The sequence below is a fragment of the Phasianus colchicus genome, chromosome 4 (genome assembly GCF_987193195.1).
Source record: "Phasianus colchicus chromosome 4, bPhaCol1.hap1.1, whole genome shotgun sequence".
NCBI classification, from domain to species: Eukaryota; Metazoa; Chordata; class Aves; order Galliformes; family Phasianidae; genus Phasianus; species Phasianus colchicus.
Genome location: NC_143439.1, coordinates 9,709,735 through 9,731,135, shown reverse-complemented (window position 1 = coordinate 9,731,135; position 21,401 = coordinate 9,709,735). Strand labels below are relative to the sequence as shown.

The 21,401-nt window shown below is 39.0% G+C and overlaps 1 protein-coding gene across 12 annotated transcripts in view; it reads left to right on the top strand.

Moving 5' to 3' along the window:
- SMAD1 (SMAD family member 1) overlaps positions 1-17,822 on the top strand; it is a 107,423-nt gene extending 89,601 nt beyond the window's left edge. For 11 of the 12 annotated variants that reach the window (XM_090138585.1, XM_090138582.1, XM_090138578.1 and 8 more), the window contains 5 exons: positions 3,277-3,534; positions 6,114-6,230; positions 10,164-10,385; positions 12,404-12,660; positions 14,373-17,363. In XM_090138585.1, coding sequence (XP_089994711.1) covers positions 3,277-3,534; positions 6,114-6,230; positions 10,164-10,385; positions 12,404-12,660; positions 14,373-14,516 — 998 coding nt within the window. In that variant the 3' untranslated portion in view covers positions 14,517-17,363. Of the gene's footprint in view, positions 1-3,276; positions 3,535-6,113; positions 6,231-10,163; positions 10,386-12,403; positions 12,661-14,372; positions 17,364-17,714 lie in introns of those variants that run through there. The other variant, XR_016465782.1, reaches the window with a different exon arrangement.
- The last annotated feature ends 3,579 nt before the right edge of the window (positions 17,823-21,401 follow it).

The window sequence follows — 21,401 nt, the reverse complement described above, 5'->3', positions numbered from 1 at the left end:
TCATTATTTTGTAGCAACAGGTGTGCTGGCTTAGCACAGAATAACTCTCCCATGCTTTCTCCTCTTCAATTATACCTCTTCCTGAAGTTGGCAGCTGCTGCAGAGATCGGCCTCCTCCTCTGCTGTGCTGAGCCCTGGTAATTTGTTATTCCATATGGCTGAGGGCTGCACCCTGACCGGGAGCTCACTGCCTTAGAGAGGGGTGAGGGGAACGAGAACAGTATGCATCCCCCTTCACACGTTGAATTCCTGGCACCCATTCCTGCTTGTGACCTGCCCAGTCCCACTCATGGCTTTGCTTGCGGGAGGACGGTGTTCAGATTAATTCCTCAGTGACTCCAGCGTGAGCGTCGAGGCTGCCAAAAACCCTTGAACCTCAGAGAGATCAGGTTATGGCAGGGAGTGGTTGTCTCAGGGTCGGAATTGTTGCAGTGCTGTAGGCTCAGTCCCACTTGATGTGGCCTTCGGGGCTTTTTCTCCTCATCTAAATTTTGTATGCAGGAGAATGTGAATTAGAGGCAGCATTCGAGTAAATTCTGCAGTGATGTTTTTGAGGCCATTTAGGCAGTATCAGGACTAGTCGTTTTCTTCCTCCCATCCTCCCTTTTCTGTGTGTATTTTGGAGATGTTGGCACTTAATTATTTTAGGTTGAAGGAGTAGTGGGAGGAAAAGTGTAGGGACGGTTGGGAAGAGGAGATGTGTTCTTGTCTTGAGTCCTTCTGAACTTTGAGAACATGCATGTATACCTTGGGAAAATTGGCACTGCTGTATTTTAATTACAGAAAACATACAGAAAATATCCTGCTGTCCAGCTTTTAAGTGTTATAAATTGTATGGCTTCCTGTGATGTCATGCATGCCATTGTTTAATGTGAGACTGCGGATGGGAAAGGTAAGTGATGTACTTTCTGCACAAATTAACTTTAGAAAAGTTAATGGTTTGACCTTCATCTGCAGGAAGGGAAGAGATAGGAAAGATGTGTTTTTAATGCTCAGCAGAGTAAGGAAGAACCATAAAGACAGGAAAGGGAAAATACTTTTTAACACATGATCTCATTGTTACTTTTTTTTTTCACTTGTAATTTATGAGTCCAGCAGATGTTGACCATGACAGCTGAAGTATTGCTTGACCTCACTACAAAAGGACTGTCAGGCTTAACAGAAAGTGTTTAATTAGGAGGGATCCTACTATTCAGACAGAGTGGACCTGACATTTTCTATGCTGTGGATGAGGGGATTTATGATGTCCAACTCAGATGTTTGTTTTTTTTTATTTCCTGGCTTTTTCCAGTGACTTATGAGGCCTATGAAAACAGTTGCATTAGAGGTAAGAGGCAGCCTGCATGGCCAAGGGAGATGCATCTTCTCCTGTGGTGTTTTGCGATTGGGAACTTTGAAAGAATGGTGGATAGGTGTGCTTTGTTTCAGAAAATGCTATAATTAGCAACTTTGTATATTCCTTTCAAAGGGGTGTCAGCCAAAATTTTCATTCCTAAACAAATCTCCTTATGAATGACGTCTGTCTTGAGTGTTTGAGATCCATTGAAACTTGGTGAAGCTGATCTAGGAAAATGAAATATCAGATTAAATCTTTAAAACACGCTTTCGACACTAACTGGCAGCCTTAATTTCAGTTTGAGGCTTGTCTTTTTTTTTTCCTTTCAGTGTATGTATTCAAGGAAGGTTTCTGGGATCAAAGATTTCACACTTTAATACCATTAGCAGGAAAAAAAAAAATTAATTTCTCTATGTTATGTGTATACTTAAATAAATAAAAGCAAGGAAAACTTGCTGCTTTGAATTTGAATTTGGACCTAGACTTTAGGCCTGGTCTGTGGTTGTAGTGATAGTGGGGGGCTCTTAGATCCTTGGACACTCCACTAAGAACCTGAATGCGTTAGTGTAATCCAAGTGCTGGAAGAATAAGTTTGTTAATGCATTGGAAGAACCCGTTTATCAAAACAATGTTGGTCAAAGCAACAAGCAAAAAAGCTTGTAGGCATTGGTCAGTGCGTAATTCACCTTATGGTGAAGCAACTGTTAAGAAACACCTTCCTTAATTGAGTGATACAGTTCTTCCTGTGGGGGCTTCTCCTGTATACGTGCTCCTGCTGTGCTACTGCTTTTCTCCTGCATGGCCACCTGGTCATGGTGCAGGGCAGGAGTCTCAGGGAGGGGCTGTGGTATCCTGGCTTGCTTTGATGCTTTGTGCTTTTTGGCAGCCTCCCTTGAAGACACCCAGGGGGCTGCCTGGTCCCGTGTGGCTGTGCAGCTGTGAAATAGGTAGTGAATGGAAGCAGACAGGTGTGGAGGGCAATAACTTCTAATTTCACTTCCTCGTGCATAGATTGCCTGTGTAGGCTCTTTCTTCTCCTCTTTCCTCCATAACCCACAAAAATCTCTCAAACAAGATGAGCTTTTAATCTTTTGAGTAGCTTGGACTTCGCTGTGAGGCATTCAAAGATAGAAGATGAAGTGTTGGAAAAAGAGCTGATTCTTTTATCTTGATGTAGCTGGTATCATGTTCATATTCCCAGTTAAAGAGGGCTTTGTTTCCTGCTGCTGAGGAGGCCTTGAGAGTGTGGGGAGGCCAGCAGTATGTGATGTGTTTCTCTGATCATGTAGCAGCATTTACTTGGAACTCAATGGCTGCTCAGTTGTTTTTGTTTTGTTTTTATTATTTTTGAAATGTGTAACTTTATTTGAATTGCATTTGCAAACTGACTTTTAGTGTTAATAACCATTTCGACTCTAATCGGTAAGAACATAGCCTAGGTTAAAAATATAACTGCTGGGACCAGGCTCAGTTCAAGGTCTGTATGGTATTAGTATTGTCTTCAGAAAAAAACTTATCTGTCCTTGTTAGCAAGGTTTTAGGTTACAGGCCATTACATGATTAGCAAGATCACAAGTAGAGTAGAACAGAGTGCCTGTCATGATTGTGCTATGGCTACTTCAGTGTTTTTCGGTGCAGAAAAAAACCTGCAGTGCTGAATTGCTGCTTATCCTTGGATCTTCCCTGGCCCTCTGTAAAATCAAGCTCGTCTGGCGAACCAGGTAGCTTGTGCAATCGCTATAAATTCAAGCTATACAGTAACTTGGATATAAGGAAAAGAGTTCTTGCTTAAACGTGTTCCTGGATTCGATTACCTGGTTTTTAAGGCAGATGGAAATTATGCCTTATGGGATGAAGAATGTTTTTTTTCCAGGTATGGCCTAGTCCTTCAGTACTGTGTCTCTAATGCTATTGCTTTGTCCTGCTTTCTCCCTTTGCAGTTCTACCTCCAGTGCTGGTTCCAAGGCACAGTGAGTACAACCCTCAGCACAGCCTCTTGGCTCAGTTCCGCAACTTGGGACAAAATGAGCCCCACATGCCACACAATGCTACTTTCCCGGACTCTTTTCAGCAGCCCAACAGTCACCCGTTTCCCCATTCGCCAAACAGCAGCTATCCAAACTCGCCTGGAAGCAGCAGTAGCACCTACCCACATTCTCCAGCCAGCTCAGACCCAGGAAGCCCTTTTCAGATGCCAGGTATGGTCAACTTCTGTGACTTGTGAGAAGTGAAAATGTGGTTGAATGTAACAGATATCTTTGTATTTTTGCGTAGTAGTATTTTATTGTCAGCCAACGCTTGTGTTTAGCAGTAAACTTTAGGTAATGAAGACTTGGTTGGTCTCTTGTATTTAGCAGTAAACTTTAGGTAATGAAGACTTGGTTGGTCTCTTGTAACATTATTGAGGCTTTGAATTTGTTTCCTCTTAAACACAGTTCAGATGTTACAGGTAAAATCTTCTGGGACAGAGGGAAGGATTCCATATCATGAATATTCTTGGGAGATGGTTTGGCAGCATATTCCATAGAGTGTAAAACTTAATGCACAAGAAGAATAATGCTGTGGATCATTCCTGCTTAGGAAAGAGATAATAAATTCAGCACAGAGCTGTAGTTCTACAAAAGGATGTTTCTCAAGGGGATCATGCTGCTGCTACTTGATAAAATTTCTTCACGTAGTGATGTAATTTGAAAAACCAAGTATATATCAACTGAAGAACACTTGAGGCTCTGAAAATAAATCTTCAGACTTCTTAATTCGTACATTCAAAGAATTAGCAACCTTTTTTTGCTGAACTGTTCGTAGAAAAGTCTGTGAAGCTGTCATTATTGTATTTTTGTATTTCCGTATAGGGTTGTTAAAATACTGTGAAAGCTGCTTATGAGTGATCTCTTGACCTAAATGTTAGGAGGAGGACTCTATACAGATGCTTATGGATATTCTGTTTGTGTGTTTTCTTTGGGGGCTGTGGGAGAGCATGTGTAAACAAAAGCAGACGGGCTTGTGAAAATGTGCTTTCCATTATGTGAAATTAACATTTGGAGATTTCTAGTGCTGATAGTTGTGTGAAGATGACTGAACTTGCAGAGACAAGGGGGAAGGAAGAAGAGTGGATGTATTTGGTGGTTGGTTTTTTTTTGGTTGTTTGTTTTTTAAATGTGAAAAGTTGCAGCAGAAACAGCTGTCTTGCTTCTGCATTCTGTTTTGTTTTAAATATGACCAGTGTGGTTGGGTCTCATCCAAAGGCTTCTCTAACAGGAAGGCCTTCCTGAACATCGTCTTGTGGAAGCCTGCTTGATCTTGAGAGGTCTGTTCTGTCTGCATCCCCATAAGGACAGGTCATGGGCTGCAGTGAAGAAACTGATTTAGAGGAAAGGCAAGATGCTGATGTCCTTCATGTTTTGCACAGCTGTCCATGTTACTCTGTTAGGGAAAGAGGAGGCTGACTATTGGAAAACACAAAAAAAAAAAGGATCAAGACAGTTGTCCAAAAATCTCAAACTTTCCAGAAACTCACTGATTTGTTTCCTATGGCCTTAGAATCTTATTTCCCTATCTGTGCATCTCCAACATTGTACTTGCATGCACATGAATGTCCAAGTTTTATTATAACAAAAAGCTTTTGAACTCCACTGCAGACTGCTAAGCTTTAAAGCAGTCCTGTTGTCATTTTTGTCTTTTCCTGTTGCTTGCTCTGCCAAAAAAGTAAATTAGCAATTTATCAGCCAGCTTTAGACATAAAACACTCAGCTTAGAAATCAGTGGTATGGTTTTCTTGCCTTTTCCTGATGTTAATTTGGTTTTCAGGTTTTTGGAGGCACCCGTGATTACTTGCTGTGGTAGCTGGCAATCAGTGATGGAAGTAAATGTGGGATGAGCAGCAGCAGCGCTCACAAGAAGCAGTCTAACCCCAGCTTTTGCAGCAAAAGTTTGTAGGCATTGGTCGGGGGTTTCTCTCTCACATGTACCACTGTGATTGCTGTGATGAAGCGAGCCCTCTGCTTTCCTGGAAAGTGGTGCCATTGGCAGCTTCTTGCAGCTGCTGGGAAGCTATTTAGGAAGCAAAGCAGGCAGCTGGAGAGCAGTACGAGTACCTGCCTAGGATGCTTCAAACAGCGTGATGACAGTGGCTGAGTGAGTACAGTCGTAGTGCTTAGGATGGCTTTTGTGCTAGTGGTTCAATGCTGAGCTGCCCAGTGCAGCCAGTAGGAGATGGCAACAAATAAATTCCAAACCCAAAAATTACTTCTGGAGAACTTGGGTTCGTCAGTACTTTCTACTATTTCCTTTCTAGGGAGATGGAGCTAGTACTCTGTAGTTGTTGTGACAGCTGTGGATGTATCAGGAGTGTTTGCGTGCTTCACTGAAGGAATGAAACAAGCAGAAAAGCTGAAACTAAAAGCTTTCTGCTCCAAGTTCTGTTCACATTTACAGCATTCAGTATGTACTTCAGACCTTTTCCTAAGAGCTCTCTATGTGCTATTGTCTCTGGAATTTTCTACCTGCCAAAGATGTGGACGGGCAGCATAGCTAAGTTTTCCTTTGTGGTTTGATGGGGGGAAGGGACTTGTTTTTATTGTACTTGTGCTTGGTACACATGGTAATTTTTTTGCTTTCCTGAATCAAGGTCCATGATTGCTTTCTCAGATTTCTGGTGAGTGGAAATTTATAGCTGAGTCAGACTGGACGCATTTCCAGACAAATGCTGCTTATATGGGTATGTATATACTTTAAAGAGAAGAAAGGACTAATCTATCTCCATCTCTTCTATATTTAGCTGATACTCCTCCTCCTGCTTACCTGCCTCCGGAAGATCAGATGACACACGATACCTCCCAGCCAATGGATACCAACATGATGGCACCTGGAATCCACCCTGACATACACAGAGGAGGTAAAAACATTTCCTTCTCATCTTCTGCTTTGCTTCTTAAGAGTAAAGTACTTTCAGAACTGTTTGGTTACTTTAATATTGGATGCATATTGTTTGTGGACATCTTTATATGTAGAAAAGAAAAAACCAAAACCATGTCATTTCTCTTCCCTGTTGCTGTAAGGCATGAAATAATAAATCTAGACAGAGAGTTTTTTTTTTTTAAGTAAATAGTTATTGAGGACAAGAACACTACTTGTTTAAAAAAACATGGACTTTATTACTTTCTGATGTCCAATCACATCATGGTCAAGATCATTTTATATATTTCTGTGTGGAAATTCTGATAGTCCCAGAAAAGACAATTATTACAATGCTGCACATTTTTGCATTCAATACTGAAATGGTACACATGCAGGGAAAGGAATCTCCTTATCTCTTATACATTGGTTTATTGTCACCATCCCTGGAGGGGTTAAAGGAAAGGGTAGATGTAGTACTTTGGGATGTGGTTTAGTGGGCAATAGTGGTGGGAAGTGGACAGTTGGAGTAGAGCTCTCTTCTAGCTTAAATGATTCTATGACTGAAACAGTGTAGTTGGTTCTATATAGCATCTACTGAATTGTGGATGGCAGATCCACAATCCACTACAGTCAAGTAGCTCTCTAAACGAGGACTTGGTCAGAGAACGGGTGCTAATATGGTCATTATGTAAATGCCTGCAGACGTTTTTCTCAGGCACTACATGTCATATGTCAGTACATATAATAAAACTTCCTATTCTCATTGTGTTTGGGTTCTAAATTCAGTGCTTACCTTGAAGTCCCCGAAGTGTATGCTCTGTTTTGTACAGTTACCATTTCTCCTGGTGATAAGAGCTTTTAAAAAAAAAAAATTTTTTTCTTCTGATGTACCAGCCCTTTTTGTTCCATCGTTGAGTCCTGCAATGACAGTGTGTTTCAGAATTCTAAGCTGTCTGCTGAGATGACAGCACTACGGACTTTAAAATCTATATTTAATAAAATATATAACCCATTGCTTTATCTACTGTGATGTAGAAATCTTTTTAACGTTGTTTTTTAAAGCTTTTTCAGTCAGCTTTGCTGCTAGGTAAGGGATTTAGTGCATGCATCATGTTGTGAGAAATAGCTCTCAATAGAGAACAAACAGTCTTACACAGTTACTGACCGTGCCAAGAAAGAGCAGTGAGCTCAACGCTGTGCCAGAATGATTATAAAGATCACAAGCATACGAACAATTTAACTATTGTTTGATTTTTTTGTGCTTGTTTTGTTGCTAAGCTTAATGTCTGGTTTCAGGAAGTATATTTGCACTCTTTAAACAATTTGGATAGCTTCCCTGGTAAACTATTTACTCTGTGTGGAATGAATTTTGCATGTGATAAACCCCATCTGTGTAGCATTTCCAGTATTCTCTGATTCCATACACTGTGTGTGTACAACTTGCTGCTGCTGAAGGCCCAAAGTATGTCTATCAGTGTTTATGCCTCACTGCAAACTTTTGCATGCTTATCCTTCTTAAAAATCCATGTGTACATAATTCTTCTATTACACGAGTTAATAAAAAGCAAGAAGGAAGATACAAACCATTCTCTTACTACTCAGCCATTCCAAATAAAAATACTGTCCGTTAGGGTTTCTCCCTATTAGTAGTTAAGTACAGTGGATTCTCACCTCTGCCTTTTCAGTTAATAAAGTTAATAAATAAATACAGCAAAACCAAGTCAGAACCCTTGCTTTTGTATGCCACTGTGTGGTGTTTGTATTGTGTATGCATTTACACACATTTACACAGTCTCTCTCTGTACACAGCCTGTAATTTCACTACATTTAAAAAAAATCTGTCACAGATCAAAACCACAGTTTTTAATGTAAACTTACTGCACCATTTTTGTTGCAAGCTTTTAGAAGCATGTTTTTCATGGTGATTTGTTAGTCTTAAGAGCTTTGACTTAACAAGCTGCATCCTGTCAATGAAGTTGGGTAATTTCCATTGTTGGCCCATGCTGGGAATAGAGAGACTAAGCGCACCTGCTCTGCATGACTTAAAGCAAATGTAAGGAAGTTAGTATGAAATCTGTGTGAGAGAGATATGATTCATTCTGGAAGAATGGCCAGCTGGCAAGATTTCTTCCTGACTTTTGAGAACTGGGGTAAAGCTGCAGCTTTGATAATTGCTGGCATCTTCATGTGAGTTTAAAGTGTAGTAATCTCTTCCTAGTAACTAATGAATGGTTTTTAATTTTTTTTAACAGTGATGTGAGACGATAGAATGTGCTAAGAAAGACTAGCTCCTTTTTAGCACTCTTTTAAACAAGGTATTAATCAGATGTAGACATACTCAAGTTTTGCACAATAAAGTAGGATGTGTTGTCCTGCTTTCTACTATTTGTTACCTTTTGTATCTGATATCTAATGCTTATTTGAGGGGATTTTAGTTTTGTTTCTGTACATCAGAAAAATCACAATGTGTGAAGAAAGGAAAATACTAACACTGGACTTAGTTGGCTGACTTCAGTGAAGAATTGGGGTTGGGAGTAAGAATCTTCGGCCAGAGAAACAAGCTTCTCTGTAATACTAATCTTATTTTCATTTTAGCACTTTGGCCTGTCGTTAGAGCTTTAATCTGCTGAGCTGTTATCTCAGCAGCACGTCCAACTGTACTAGGCTGAGCAGGGAAATAGTCTCTTTAATTTGAAAGAAACCACATAAAGCAACCACATCCCTTTGCTAGCCTCCTTTTATTCGGAGACAGTTTAATAATTTGTAGCTGTATTTGACACTTGAAAGAATACCTATTGGGTGGAGACCTTTGAAGAAGCCTGTGCTGTTGGACACCCAGTGAGAAACTGCTTTCAGTGAAGATCTTCTGTATCTTGAAGAAATTTTTCCCAGTTCAGAGTCGCAGGTGTTAGCTCAAGGCTTTCATGTGTTTCTAGAGCCTGCTAGATAGACATTGTGATCCGTGGATGTCCTGCTGGCATTCTGTGCAATTCTCAGCTTTGCTTAGGAGCTGCTGAGGAGGAGTTTGTTGCTACCATAGTCGAGAAAACCAAGTCCTGAGAAATCCTTGCTATTACTCAACAAGTAATTCTTCTGTTGGTGAACAATTGCAGGATTTGTACTGGCTAGCATTTGGTGAATAAAAGGCTCCCATTAGGTAATATCTGCTTTTATTGCACCTATTCTGTTGTCCGGCACAGTTGTTAGGATTGTGTGTTATGGCCTTGATCAACCTTGGATCCCAGGTAGTTTGCATGTTCTGCAGACAGATACCAACCTCTTTTACTTCTTGAAGAAAGATTAATGCAAGCCCCAAAGGCCAAACTACTAGTCTGCTGACTGTGTTTTTAAGATAGCTCTATACTTGCTGGTATCCAAAGTTGTAATGATTTCTTCTGCAGTTGCAGTTTCTCCTTGTTGCTGTAGAACTTCACAGTAAGAGCAATGACTACTTTTAATTTTGTAAAATACATGACAAAAAAAAAACCAACAAAAAACAACAACAACAAAACCAGAGCAAAATGATGCTGAAATATGATTTAACTTACTAGATTGGAAAGAAAGTTGAGCTCTACAGTTATGGTGTTTCTCTGCTGTCTGGGCCTGTGCCATAGTGTGTGTAGAATGTGCAGCAGGGTTATTGGGGCACTCCTTCTCTGTACTTAGGAGCTTCTTGTGCCTTACTATTGCTGGTATTTTCTGCTTTGGGTCTTGTGCAAGTAAAACTAAGGTGGAATTATTCTATTGTGTGTCTGTGGCAATGAAAAGTTCAAAAATATCTGAGAACAGAAGACCCTTCATTTAGCTGCAGTTGATTATCCAGATCATCTTTTAGTGATCTTCTGCCAAAATCTGCAAGTTTATGAATCTTTAGATCTCAGGCCTGTATTCCAGCACTGCCAGACTGTAACTTTGCCTGGTTGCTTTGCAGATGTTCAGGCTGTTGCTTATGAAGAGCCGAAGCACTGGTGCTCCATTGTTTATTATGAGCTGAATAATCGTGTTGGGGAGGCCTTCCACGCCTCTTCCACCAGCATCCTGGTGGATGGCTTCACTGATCCTTCAAACAACAAAAACAGATTTTGCCTGGGGCTGCTCTCCAATGTTAACCGCAATTCCACCATTGAGAATACCAGGAGGCACATTGGAAAAGGTGAATTTTCAATCTTTGCATTCTTTTTTGAGGGGTTTCTTTGGGACTGTTTCCTCTAGGCATGATAGCCTGAGCCACTTGCTTCAAGAGCAGGCTGCTCTTCCTGGTATGTGGGATAAATGCTTATTTAGAATGTTATTATGTTAATAAATATGTAGTTTTCTGGCTACGTCTTTTGAGTCCAGTATTCTTCTTACGAGCTGCATAATTGCAGGAAGATTCTATCCCTAACCATTTTTATTGCCTCAAGCCTATCGTAATCTTAATTAGTGCAAGAGCTTAAGGCTTTTTTAAATGGAATGTCTTGATTTCTCTTGATTATTGGTAATGTGGAAATCCAATTGATAGTTCTTACAAAATCTTATGTACCTTCCGGTTCTGACGTAAATGAGCTACGCTAAGATGCATTTAGAGGGGCAGCCTGCTAAAACAGGTTTTTTTTCAATGCATTTTTAAAGAGGTTGGTGATTCTTTCAGTGGGAATTTTGTGCTTCTCTTTAATGGCTGTGACAGTGTCCAGCAGAAGAGAAAAGCTTCTGTTTTATGTCTGACTTAATACCATCCCCTCTTTTGAGGATTTGTCTGTAACACTGATTACATGGGAATCTGATGTTGCTCCTTCAGTGGATTATTCCTGCCAGACACCTTTCTTAAGAGCTGACATTATTAGTAAACTAAATTTTCTGAGACAGTTAGGGGCTGAGCATGCCCAAGCAGTGATAAATGCCAATTGATCGTCCTCCCCCTTCTTTGAGAAGAAAAGAATTGAAACTGCAGAGAACCCTTCAGTCATCAAATTTTAGCCCTTAGACTGGAAAACCTTCCTCTGCATGAGGATGTGTGCAGCTCTTAGCAGTACACCACACCTGTGCTATGAGACTCGAGTCTTAAAACTTATTCTTTCTTTTCCTCCCCATCCATCTTACCAAGTATGAGGATATTTATTTAACACCTCATTCATTTTCCCTTTAAAAGTAACCCAGCTGCAAGCAGAGTTCTGCTGAAGTGCTTAACTGTGTATATACCAAAGTAGAACGGAAAAGACAAGGAAGCTGTTGAAGAAGAAAATGTATACAGTTAATGATGACGTAGAACTGTTAGTCTTTGAGGAAGAGTAGTAAATCCTGTACTTGAAGGCAGCCATAAATAGTTTTGATGATCAGATGGCGCTATGTGTTCCCTTACACGTACACACATCTCACGTGACCGAGCACAGTCAAGCTTTCTGACTTCACTATTTAAATTGTCTGCTTCTTTGACTTGTTGCACTGTGGGAGGTGAAAAGTTTAAGCAGCAAATAATTAACTTCTAAACTAAAGGGAAATTTTCTTGCTTTCTTAAAGCTTTCCAAATTGAATCGTCCTGACAGCGCATCTCCAGTGGTTCCCTATGGTGTGCATTTTGGGGGCTTGCTGCCATCAATGGTGGGTGAAGGAGTGAGAAATAGGAGGGGTGGGACTGTCAAGTTGGTAGGAATGTGCCCTCATTTAAAAGATGCATCTACACATTATTTTTTTTCTTAGTTTTCTGGAGCGAAAGCATTCAAGTGTATTGAAAACAACCTATTGAACTTACTAAAATAGCAGTCAGAATTTCTACAGATCATCCAGCTTAGGGCTATTTTAGTATTTGCAATCAATATAGTAGGGATTCTGCTCTCTCCTCATGCATTCCCGATTACTGTTTTGTGTAAATACAGTGAAAGAAAATTTAGCTGAACAATCCATCCAATGCACCGCATCGAAACTACTGTACTTACTTACTGGTTTGTTGTTGAATACACAGCATGTTAAAATGCAGCAGTTACTGATTTTCTCCTTACTTAGGCATGCATACATAACCATCCTTTAAATCTACTGGTGGAAAAAAAAAAGAGTTTTAAGACTGACAGAGGATGGATGGTCTGATGCACTATTAATGTTCATTTCTTTGAGAAGAAACATATGGAAACAGACCATGAAAAACAGATGCTCAATGTGAATTAATCTAACCTCCTCATGTCAACATTCTTTTCCCAGGTGTTCATCTCTATTATGTTGGTGGAGAAGTGTATGCTGAATGCCTCAGCGACAGCAGTATTTTTGTGCAGAGTCGAAACTGCAACTACCACCATGGTTTCCATCCAACCACGGTGTGCAAAATTCCCAGTGGCTGCAGTTTGAAGATTTTCAATAATCAGGAGTTTGCTCAGCTTTTAGCACAGTCAGTGAACCATGGCTTTGAGACGGTATATGAGCTTACTAAGATGTGCACTCTCCGCATGAGTTTTGTAAAGGTACGTGAACATTTGCTTGGGGCTGTTTTGTAAGCAAAATAGATTTTTCTTGATGTTGTGATTCTGAATTGTTGACTGCCTCCTTCCATTGACCTGTTAATAACTGTTAAATTGAAATACTTATGAATACTGTTCTTTAAGTATAAGATGCACCTTAACAATTTGAAGTTGTCCATAGACAAAAATCCATCTGTTGATACAGACTTTGAAAACTGAGGTGATTTGTAAAAGGTGTTTCTTTAACAATCTCTCTAGTTTCTTTCTGAAGCATTCCTGTCATGTCTGTTAACTACTCTAATTTCATTAAATTGCTTGTCTTAGATAGTTATTCAATTGAATACTTGTATTTGATGTGATCATGTATATTTCTATAATTATTTACATAATTAGTCCGGAATTATGGTGGCACTTAGTTTTGTGGGATATGGCTTGATACAGTACAAGTAAGCTTTGGATAGTTGAATTGTCAATCGCTTGCCCTAAAAGTGTAAAAGCCACAAATTAATTACGCAGCATCAGGCTTGCCCTTTTAAATGATGCTGCAACGGTCTGTGCCGTCTCCTGATCTCAAGGATTCCCAGCTGAACTTTATGCTTTTGTTCTTGGCTGATATTTTTGATGTGAGATAGCACAGCTTGTAAGTCATTGCAGCTATTGTGGGTGTCTCTTGAACAGCAGCTCCCAAATTAGGAGTGGCAATAATTATTTCAATGAACACATGTACCTTTCTATTCTAAGGTCAAGATTTGTTATGTGGCCATGAATAAGTTATATACATAAGCTCTGATGTAAAAAGGCCAGTCACATCTTTGAAACTAGACAAATGAAGCTGAAATTATGCAGAAACGTCCTCCTGTATGGGAAGAGGATAGAATCTTTCAGATGTGTTAGGGCAGGGGTTCCTGCAATGGAGCGGATTGTTGATATGGGATGTAGCCCAATAGTTGTACCGCAGAGTTGTATGGATGCACAACTCCTGTGTATGCAGTTTTGTGCTGCACTGTGTTTATAGCTGCTGCCACCTATTGGGAGTCGAGCTATTCCTTCATTAGGGGTTTAATATAGACAGTCAGAAAACAGTTCACTTTAATGCTGTTTAAATGTCTGCCTATATCTTTGATAACAAGTACTACAGAATTGGGTAGAAGCTTGCCTTAACTTCGGAAATACCCTGCTGTGGAGTGATCATGCTTGCTTGTTTCTAAGAGGAATTTCCTGATAATTACTGTTGGTATTCTTTCAATCCTGCAAAAGATGCTTTGATTCTTATCAGACAAATACCTCAGCCCCAATTCCACAGTGTCAGTCTGTGACCTCAGCTTTTAATTCATTGATCTATTTATCAACATTCTTCTTGTTTTTGATCTTGATGTGGAAGACTTGATTACCTTTCTCTTTAGAGGGTTTATTGGACGTGATATAACTGGCATTGAAGTGTGGGGAAGTCTTGCATTCCAGAAGTCACGTCTTTTGAGAACTTAGAGTTCAATTCCAAGAGATCTCAAAATGACAATTTCTACAAATTTGTTTTTTTTTAACTTTGGGTTTGTTTGTTCAAATGTGGTAATAATCAATTTTCAGCAGAATAGCGTCTGATTATGAAAGCTAGATTATTTCAGTAAGAAAGGAATTGATTCAAGCGTGCTTCTCATATATTTGCTATTATAAAATAAGATGATTTTCTTTTTCCCTGCTTATGATTCTGTTTCCAGGGTTGGGGAGCTGAATATCATCGGCAAGATGTAACAAGCACTCCATGCTGGATAGAGATACACCTTCATGGTCCTCTTCAGTGGCTGGATAAAGTACTTACTCAGATGGGCTCTCCTCATAATCCTATTTCTTCAGTGTCTTAAGGTCCTAAGCTCCTGCATTTTGGAAACAATTGAGCCTTGCATGTACTTGAAGGACATATGAGTCAGACACACACTTTTTTCTTTTTTTCTCCCCCTGAACTGGTAACAGCTGAATAAGAGCCACGAAAATAATTTACTTCTGCGACCAACTGTTGGATTTGGGAAAAAAAAAACCCAACAAAACAAAGAAAAACAGAAAACAAGCCCTTTGACGTAAGACTGTTGGTATCAAGTATTTTAGTTTACATAGTAATGTTCTATTGCAAAGTTGATTTACAGGCCTTATCATAAAGGAGGCTACTGAGCCAAAACAACAATCTGTTGGACCGAGTTCACGAAGGAGTTTCCTGTAGTTGGCATTCTGAGATTCTCTTCCTTCTTGACATCCAGCACTCGCTTCTTTTTTCTCCTCGTTGTCCTTTTGGGCTAAGAACTAATGCTGGTGAAACCTGCTTTTAACAGGCTTTCTGCAGTGTGTTTTAAAATCATTTGTTTAAACTGATGGTTATTCTTCTCTTAATAAGGAAAAAAAAACAAACAACAATGACCCAAACACCTATCATATAGTTTTAATATCAATAACTTGTAATAATGTTGGAAATTGTGTCCTGACCATACTGCTGTAAGAATGTTAGGTATGTTTTTTGGTAAATGTATGTATGGTGTTTATGAAAGTTTAGAAAACCTTTAGACATAGACCCATAAAGGAATTAGGAGTATTTGAATGGGGGGAAGAGGGAGCGGGAAGAGAAGATGACAACTGAAATGTAGAATATATTGTAAACATAGGTTGTTAGTTTAAACTGAGGTCTGAGTTTTGCTGTGCATTTCATTTTTATAGTGGCTTCACCTTGTTAATTCTTAATTTTTTTTGCCTCTTCCTTTTTCTCCCAGAGCAATTACGCAGCTGGTTAATTCTTTTACCTGTGAAGAGGACGAAATGATTAATTCCTGCAGTTCGAAGGCTGCAGCTCTATGTATTTCAAGAAAAAGTTGTACAGTGTGCTCTTTAACTATTGAGCAGTTTTTTACAGTGTATGTAACAGAAATAGGCTTTTTAATTTTGTAAGAGAATCTTGTTTTGCCAAATCTAGAAACTGTTAATTGTTTGGAGGGCTTCAAAATCCCCATGTGGGTCTGTTTCAAACTTTAAAAAATATATATATTTTAAATTTTTTTTACTGCTTGGTTTATTTTCTTCTCTTTGATCTTTTATATTTGTGTAAGCTGTAGTACTTTAAGTACCATTATTCCAAACTTAGTGGGTCCTCTTTACTGGAAGTTTTGAATAAAACCTGTTGTTACTGCTTACATTTGATTAAAACTTTGTCTTGTCCACTTCTTAGTAGATTTTGACAAACCAGATAAAGATATGATCTTGGAGGAGGAACAGCTAGAAGTGAAGAGACATTTATGGCTAGTACAGGTTAGTAAACCTGCAGAAGTTAGTATGGGAGATAAATGAGCTCTAGAGGGAAACATTTTTAATTACAGGATGTAGTAATATGGATGCAGTGACACAAGTTCCAGTTCATAAAATTTCTGTGCTTTCAACATACAATATCTGAATGAGCAGAGAGTTTCTCTGCCTTTTACAGAAATATCTAGCAGATTGTAGACGGTGTGGAGGTGACTGAGTCAGTACAGTTGCATATTCACTGAGTTCTGAGAAACTCAGTAAGAAATTCTTATAATGTAAGAACTCAAGTGAGCTGTGACTTCATTTGTGACCTTCTTTTTCTCTTGTTTTAAAATAAACAAGTTAGCCTGATACTCTTTCATGAAACATATAGAGATCTCCTTTAAAATAAATACTTTCCTCCTTTACAGTATTTTTTTAATCATTTCTTTAATCATCGTTGTTTGAATGCCCATGTTCCATGAAGAAATTGTTTGGACATAGCTTTTGTGTATCAGCCTTCACAATCTTGTCTGTTTGCCTTGGGTCGGTTTGCCTTTGAGAGTATTGCTGCCTCCCCGCTGTTCTGCTGGAGATGTGCTGGAGGTGAAGGCCATAGTGGCAATGCTTTTTTTTTGTCTTTAAGAACCTTTAAGAACATTATTTTTTTTAATTTAGATTTTAAAAAATTAGATTTCTTATAAAGTGGTAGTCAAGGCACAAGCACAAGTCTTAAAGTTTAAGTTAAAGGTGATCATAGAAAGAAAATAATATTATTTGCTATTGGCTCACTCTGCTTTTTTTTTCCTGTCTTCAATCTCTACTATATTCACTTTCAGCTGTTCCCAATCAGGTTTGTTTCTTCTGTTGGAATACAGAAATTGAGCAATTTTTTTTAAAGTGCTACAACCATCCACCAGTCATGCAGGTCTTAAGTAATATAAGTGTTTCTGCCTCCCTATATTTGGATGATCCTGTAAGAACTATAATAAACTTTGAAATAGCTTTGAAGTAAAGACAGTTTTGTTGCAAATGTTTTTGAGTGCTATTGTCTTTTAAGTTTTGGGCAACCAGATGAGGGACCAAACCAGTCACACCAGTTCAGATCAGTTTGACCTTTCTCATTGCCAAGACATGCTAACAGACTTGGGCTTTTGCAATTCATTTGTTTTCTGGTGCTGTTTGAGGAAACAGTAGAGATAGTGCACTAAGATTTATTTTTAAAAACATGCTAAACAAAGTTTGTCAGTATCCTTGATGTCTTTTTTCTTTTTATAAAATCATACTGAATTTCCTGGTTTAATGCAATCAGAAAACATGGATTTATATTTCAAGAACCTCTCTGAATATATTATCATAATTCCTCTCTTTTTCCTAACTGGGGATTGAAATGAGCTAGTATTTCTAGTGTGCCAGAAACTTAATGCTTTTGTGGGGTCCCAGTCTTTTGAAATTGTTTAGAATTTTTCTATGCTTTTGGTATAGTTGAATTGCATTGTGCATACTTTTTCTTTAGTTATTATCCAGCTTTTTGTTTGTGGTAAGGAGACATTAAATGTAGAGAAAAAGCACCCCTTCATGTGATGACTGAGAAGATCCCAGCTGGACTTCGTTATATAAGTTGATTGAATAGCATCTGAGGCTAATTGCCAGAAAAACAGGTGATAGAATAGCAGTTACTTTAGAAGTAACTAGAAGTAACTAGAAGTTACTTTAGAAGTAACTGCTAGCCTGAGGCTTTTGTGAAGATTTCGTGGAGCAGCTTGAGGAAATTTTCTTACTGATCTGCTCTATTCTAGATAGCTGGAATCAGAAAGTCAGCAAAGAAGCAGGACAGAAGGAAAGCTTTATTTTTATGTTGGCCCCTCATAGAACAAAAAGATAAGAGCTCTCTGAGCTCTCCTCAGGGAGAACCTGCACTGTCTGCTCTCTAACCAGGTGAGTCCTTGTGGGCAATTTGGTATTTATTCCCTTCATAGTTTCCTGGGTTTGATCTTTTAAACAACCAAGTTAAATATGGAAGAGTCTATTTCAAGGTCAGAAGCTGAAAGGGACCCTGTCAGGAGAAGATAAGACAAATACTTTTGTGGAGGTACCATGTTTTGGCATTTTAGTGCTAGGGAGAAAATAATTATTTCCAGGTGAGGATAGCTTTTTAACTATATAAAAGCCTTTGGTGAATTTCTAAAAGGCTTGATGGAAGCTAAGTGGGGTAGTTGTTATTACTTGTAGAGGGGATGGAGAAAAATAATTTGTGTTAGCATATCTTGTGTTAAAGAATCACGGGCCTGATGTTTTAATCTTGTACAGCTGGTATTGCTGTGTAGTTTTGTAGCAGAAATGCTAAGTCATGGCCTGAAGCAGTGATTGAGCACCTGTTGGGAAGGCAGGGCCCACCCAGGGGAGCTCAGGTGTGTGCAATGTTCCTGAGTGATGAGAAGGGGTGGAGCCAGAATCCACCCCTTCCCAGACCTCATTTAAGGGTTGGCAGTGGAGGCAAAGATACCTCTTGCTGGAAGTCCCTGCCTACCAGAGGCCTTTAAAAGGTAAGTAGTTTTTTCTTTATTTCTTTCTCTATTCTTGCATCCACAGCTCCTGCATTTGGGTTTGTTCTCATTTGTTGTAGCCTAGGGTTGTGCCACTTCTCTGTTATTGCTATGCTTTCCATCACATTATAGCATTACAAGTTTAAATAAAGCCATTCTCTTGTTAAATCACGTATTTTGTTACTACAGGTGTTTTCGCAACTGCAGTTTTTTCTAGTCTGCTGTGTGAATACAACCATTTTAAGACAATAAATCAGTGCAGAGGTGTCTGAAAATCTTGTGGCCCTTTCTTAATGTGCTTCTCTTCTTGATTTTTTAATTATCTTTAAGACTTTGATCAGAATGTTGGAAGCTGGCTGGATTTTGATTATCTGTTTTATTGATTGTTCCTGGTTCATTCTGTTCAGTACATTGTAGCCTATTACTCTGCTCTTGAAATTGTAACTGTAACCTGGTAATTGCCTTTTCTGGATTTGTGCCTAAATATGCAGTGTAACTCTACCATCACCAGTCATAGTAGAGCAGTGTGTTCTTTACACACATTTCACAGTTCATTTTCTTCAAATATATTTATAATTCTGTGACTTAAACAGTTAAACAAAGACACCACCTTATCATGTTGTCCCTTTTCAGTAAACTACCTTTTTGTTATTCTTTAAGCCTTTCTTTCCGACTCCTATATTTTTCATGACTTGTCTTATTTTTCTTGACAAATTTTTGTTAATAGCTTTTTTGTCAGATTATTTTTTCATACCTGCTGGATGATCTGTGTTTCAGTCCAACAAAAGCCCCTCTTAAATGTGCTTGCTAAAGCTCGGTGAAAAACTATGGATTGCTGTAGGCACTAGGAGCTATTCATAAAGATATGAATGCTTTGGAGGCTTTTTCAGCCCCCACCATCTCAAATGATAAGTCTTTTGGAGAGAGAAAATGAGTGCTATTGGATATCTGTTTTGCTTGGGATTACTGTTTTAAAGAGTTATCATCGGTTATATCATTTGCTTGGCTTCTTTTTGTGGTTGTATGTCACGTGCTTTGCGGTGGGCTGAAATTGTTGGCCAGGTTTTGCATTCAGTATTCTCTGACTGTTGCCATCAGCTTTACAAGATAAACCCTACACTTGTTCTTGCCATCTCTCTCCAAATGGACTCCAGAATAAACAAGTTATGTAGTTTTGTAGAATGAAGCTGCTGTGTTGCCTGCTAGCCTGGGTGACTGCTCCTTGGAGAGGAAACCTCTGGGACAAACAAAACTGTGTCTCTAGCTAACTCAGATGGGAGATGTGTGTGAGCTGGCTGGAGTGGCTCTGTTGCCATAGTCCGCAGAGCTCTTAAGATGCTATGCCTGTTACTGAGGTGCCGCAGGTCCATGCTGGTGTGCTGTGGTAGACTGCTACCTACATATAACTCTGTGTTATGCTGTGAGCTTCTGAGAAAGAGGGCTCTGATTTCCCTCTTTTGTTCATTTGAGGTAGCTGACAAGATGGCTGTTAATCCCAGCTGTAGGAGATGATGGTCCCTTCAGCTGCAATAGCTCAGCTTGATTGGGGTGTATGGCAGAGTGGTAATCAAGAAGCTGTTTTAGTGGAGAAACAGACTCCTGATTCATACAAGCCTATTGTAAATACAGATGTAACTCCAGTGAGATTATAATGCTGGCATACCATTGGTGTGCAAAGGTGACCAATTCTACTGCTGTGAATGGAAAAGAAGGGTACTGTTTTTACTTAACTATAATGCATTTAATCAGAGTCATGAATGGTATGCAGATCCTCGTTCTATGTTTCTTTGTCATATGCGTGCAAAGTCATCGAAAGTCATGAAAGTAATGTCAAACACAACTTTACAAACAGAAGTTGATTTCAGTCATCTGTCAGGAGTGTAGGAATTATTCTAGCAAGTGTAGATTCCTCATTTTTTTCTCTTTAGAGTTAGTTTGTGATTGTTTTGTTTATCCTGTCATGAAGGAATGAGTTTAAAAATCCACATCCTTTCTTCATAATCCTGTCAACTCCTTTGAGACTTCAAATCTATGAAACATAGAGGAGGCCGCTGTTAGGTAAATTTTGAAAGAGAAACTATAATCTTCATGTGCTTCAGATTGTGGAGAGATCTTAGTGTCTCTTGTAGCAATGAAAAAACCTGTCACATTCAACTCTTGCTCTAAATATAAAGTGAACTATGATTGTATTGCAGTGGGCATTTGACAAGTAGGCTTTCCTTGCTCAAAGAATTCAGTTTAAGTGGGCATGCTGCTTTTTAGGCTTGGAGAAAAACACAGCTGGCCTTTCTTTATGCAGTATCCCTTTAACGCGTAGATGTATTTATTCCTTCCTGTGAAGAAATGTTGTCCTCAATTCTATTTTCCCTATCTTTATATAATAACTTTGGAATTAGTTGTTTTAATTTTTTCAGCTTACTGAGCCTAACTTGTTACGAGAAGGAGAATGAGTCTTGGTGTGTGCAATGCTGCAGTAAGATGGTTTTCCTAGAACACTTGGTTCTTGGCAGGAGGGAAAGTGTTCTATCTCACCTCTGAGCCTTTCACTTCTGCCTTTTGTTGATTGCTCTGGGATTGGTAATCCTGAGCATTTTCAGATACATGTAGAGTCTGAAAGATGGCTACTATCCCATCAGATATTTCTTCAAACTTGTGGACCAGCTTTCCCAAGTCAAAATCACCATAGAACTGGCAACAGCACTATTAAAAAAAATGGATCCAAGGATGGCTTCATTATGAGCATGACTCAAGCAATGGTTTGACTACAAAAAAAATTCTCAAATACATTTTTATGCCTGTATCCATGCCATTTTCTGAAGCAATACAAAAGGAAGCTACCTCAGTCTGGTGCCCTGAAAAATTAGGTTTTCAGGAGATAGATTTTTACATTGTGCCAGGAGAGGAACTTTGTCAAAATTCTTTCATGGGGTATGTTTTAAT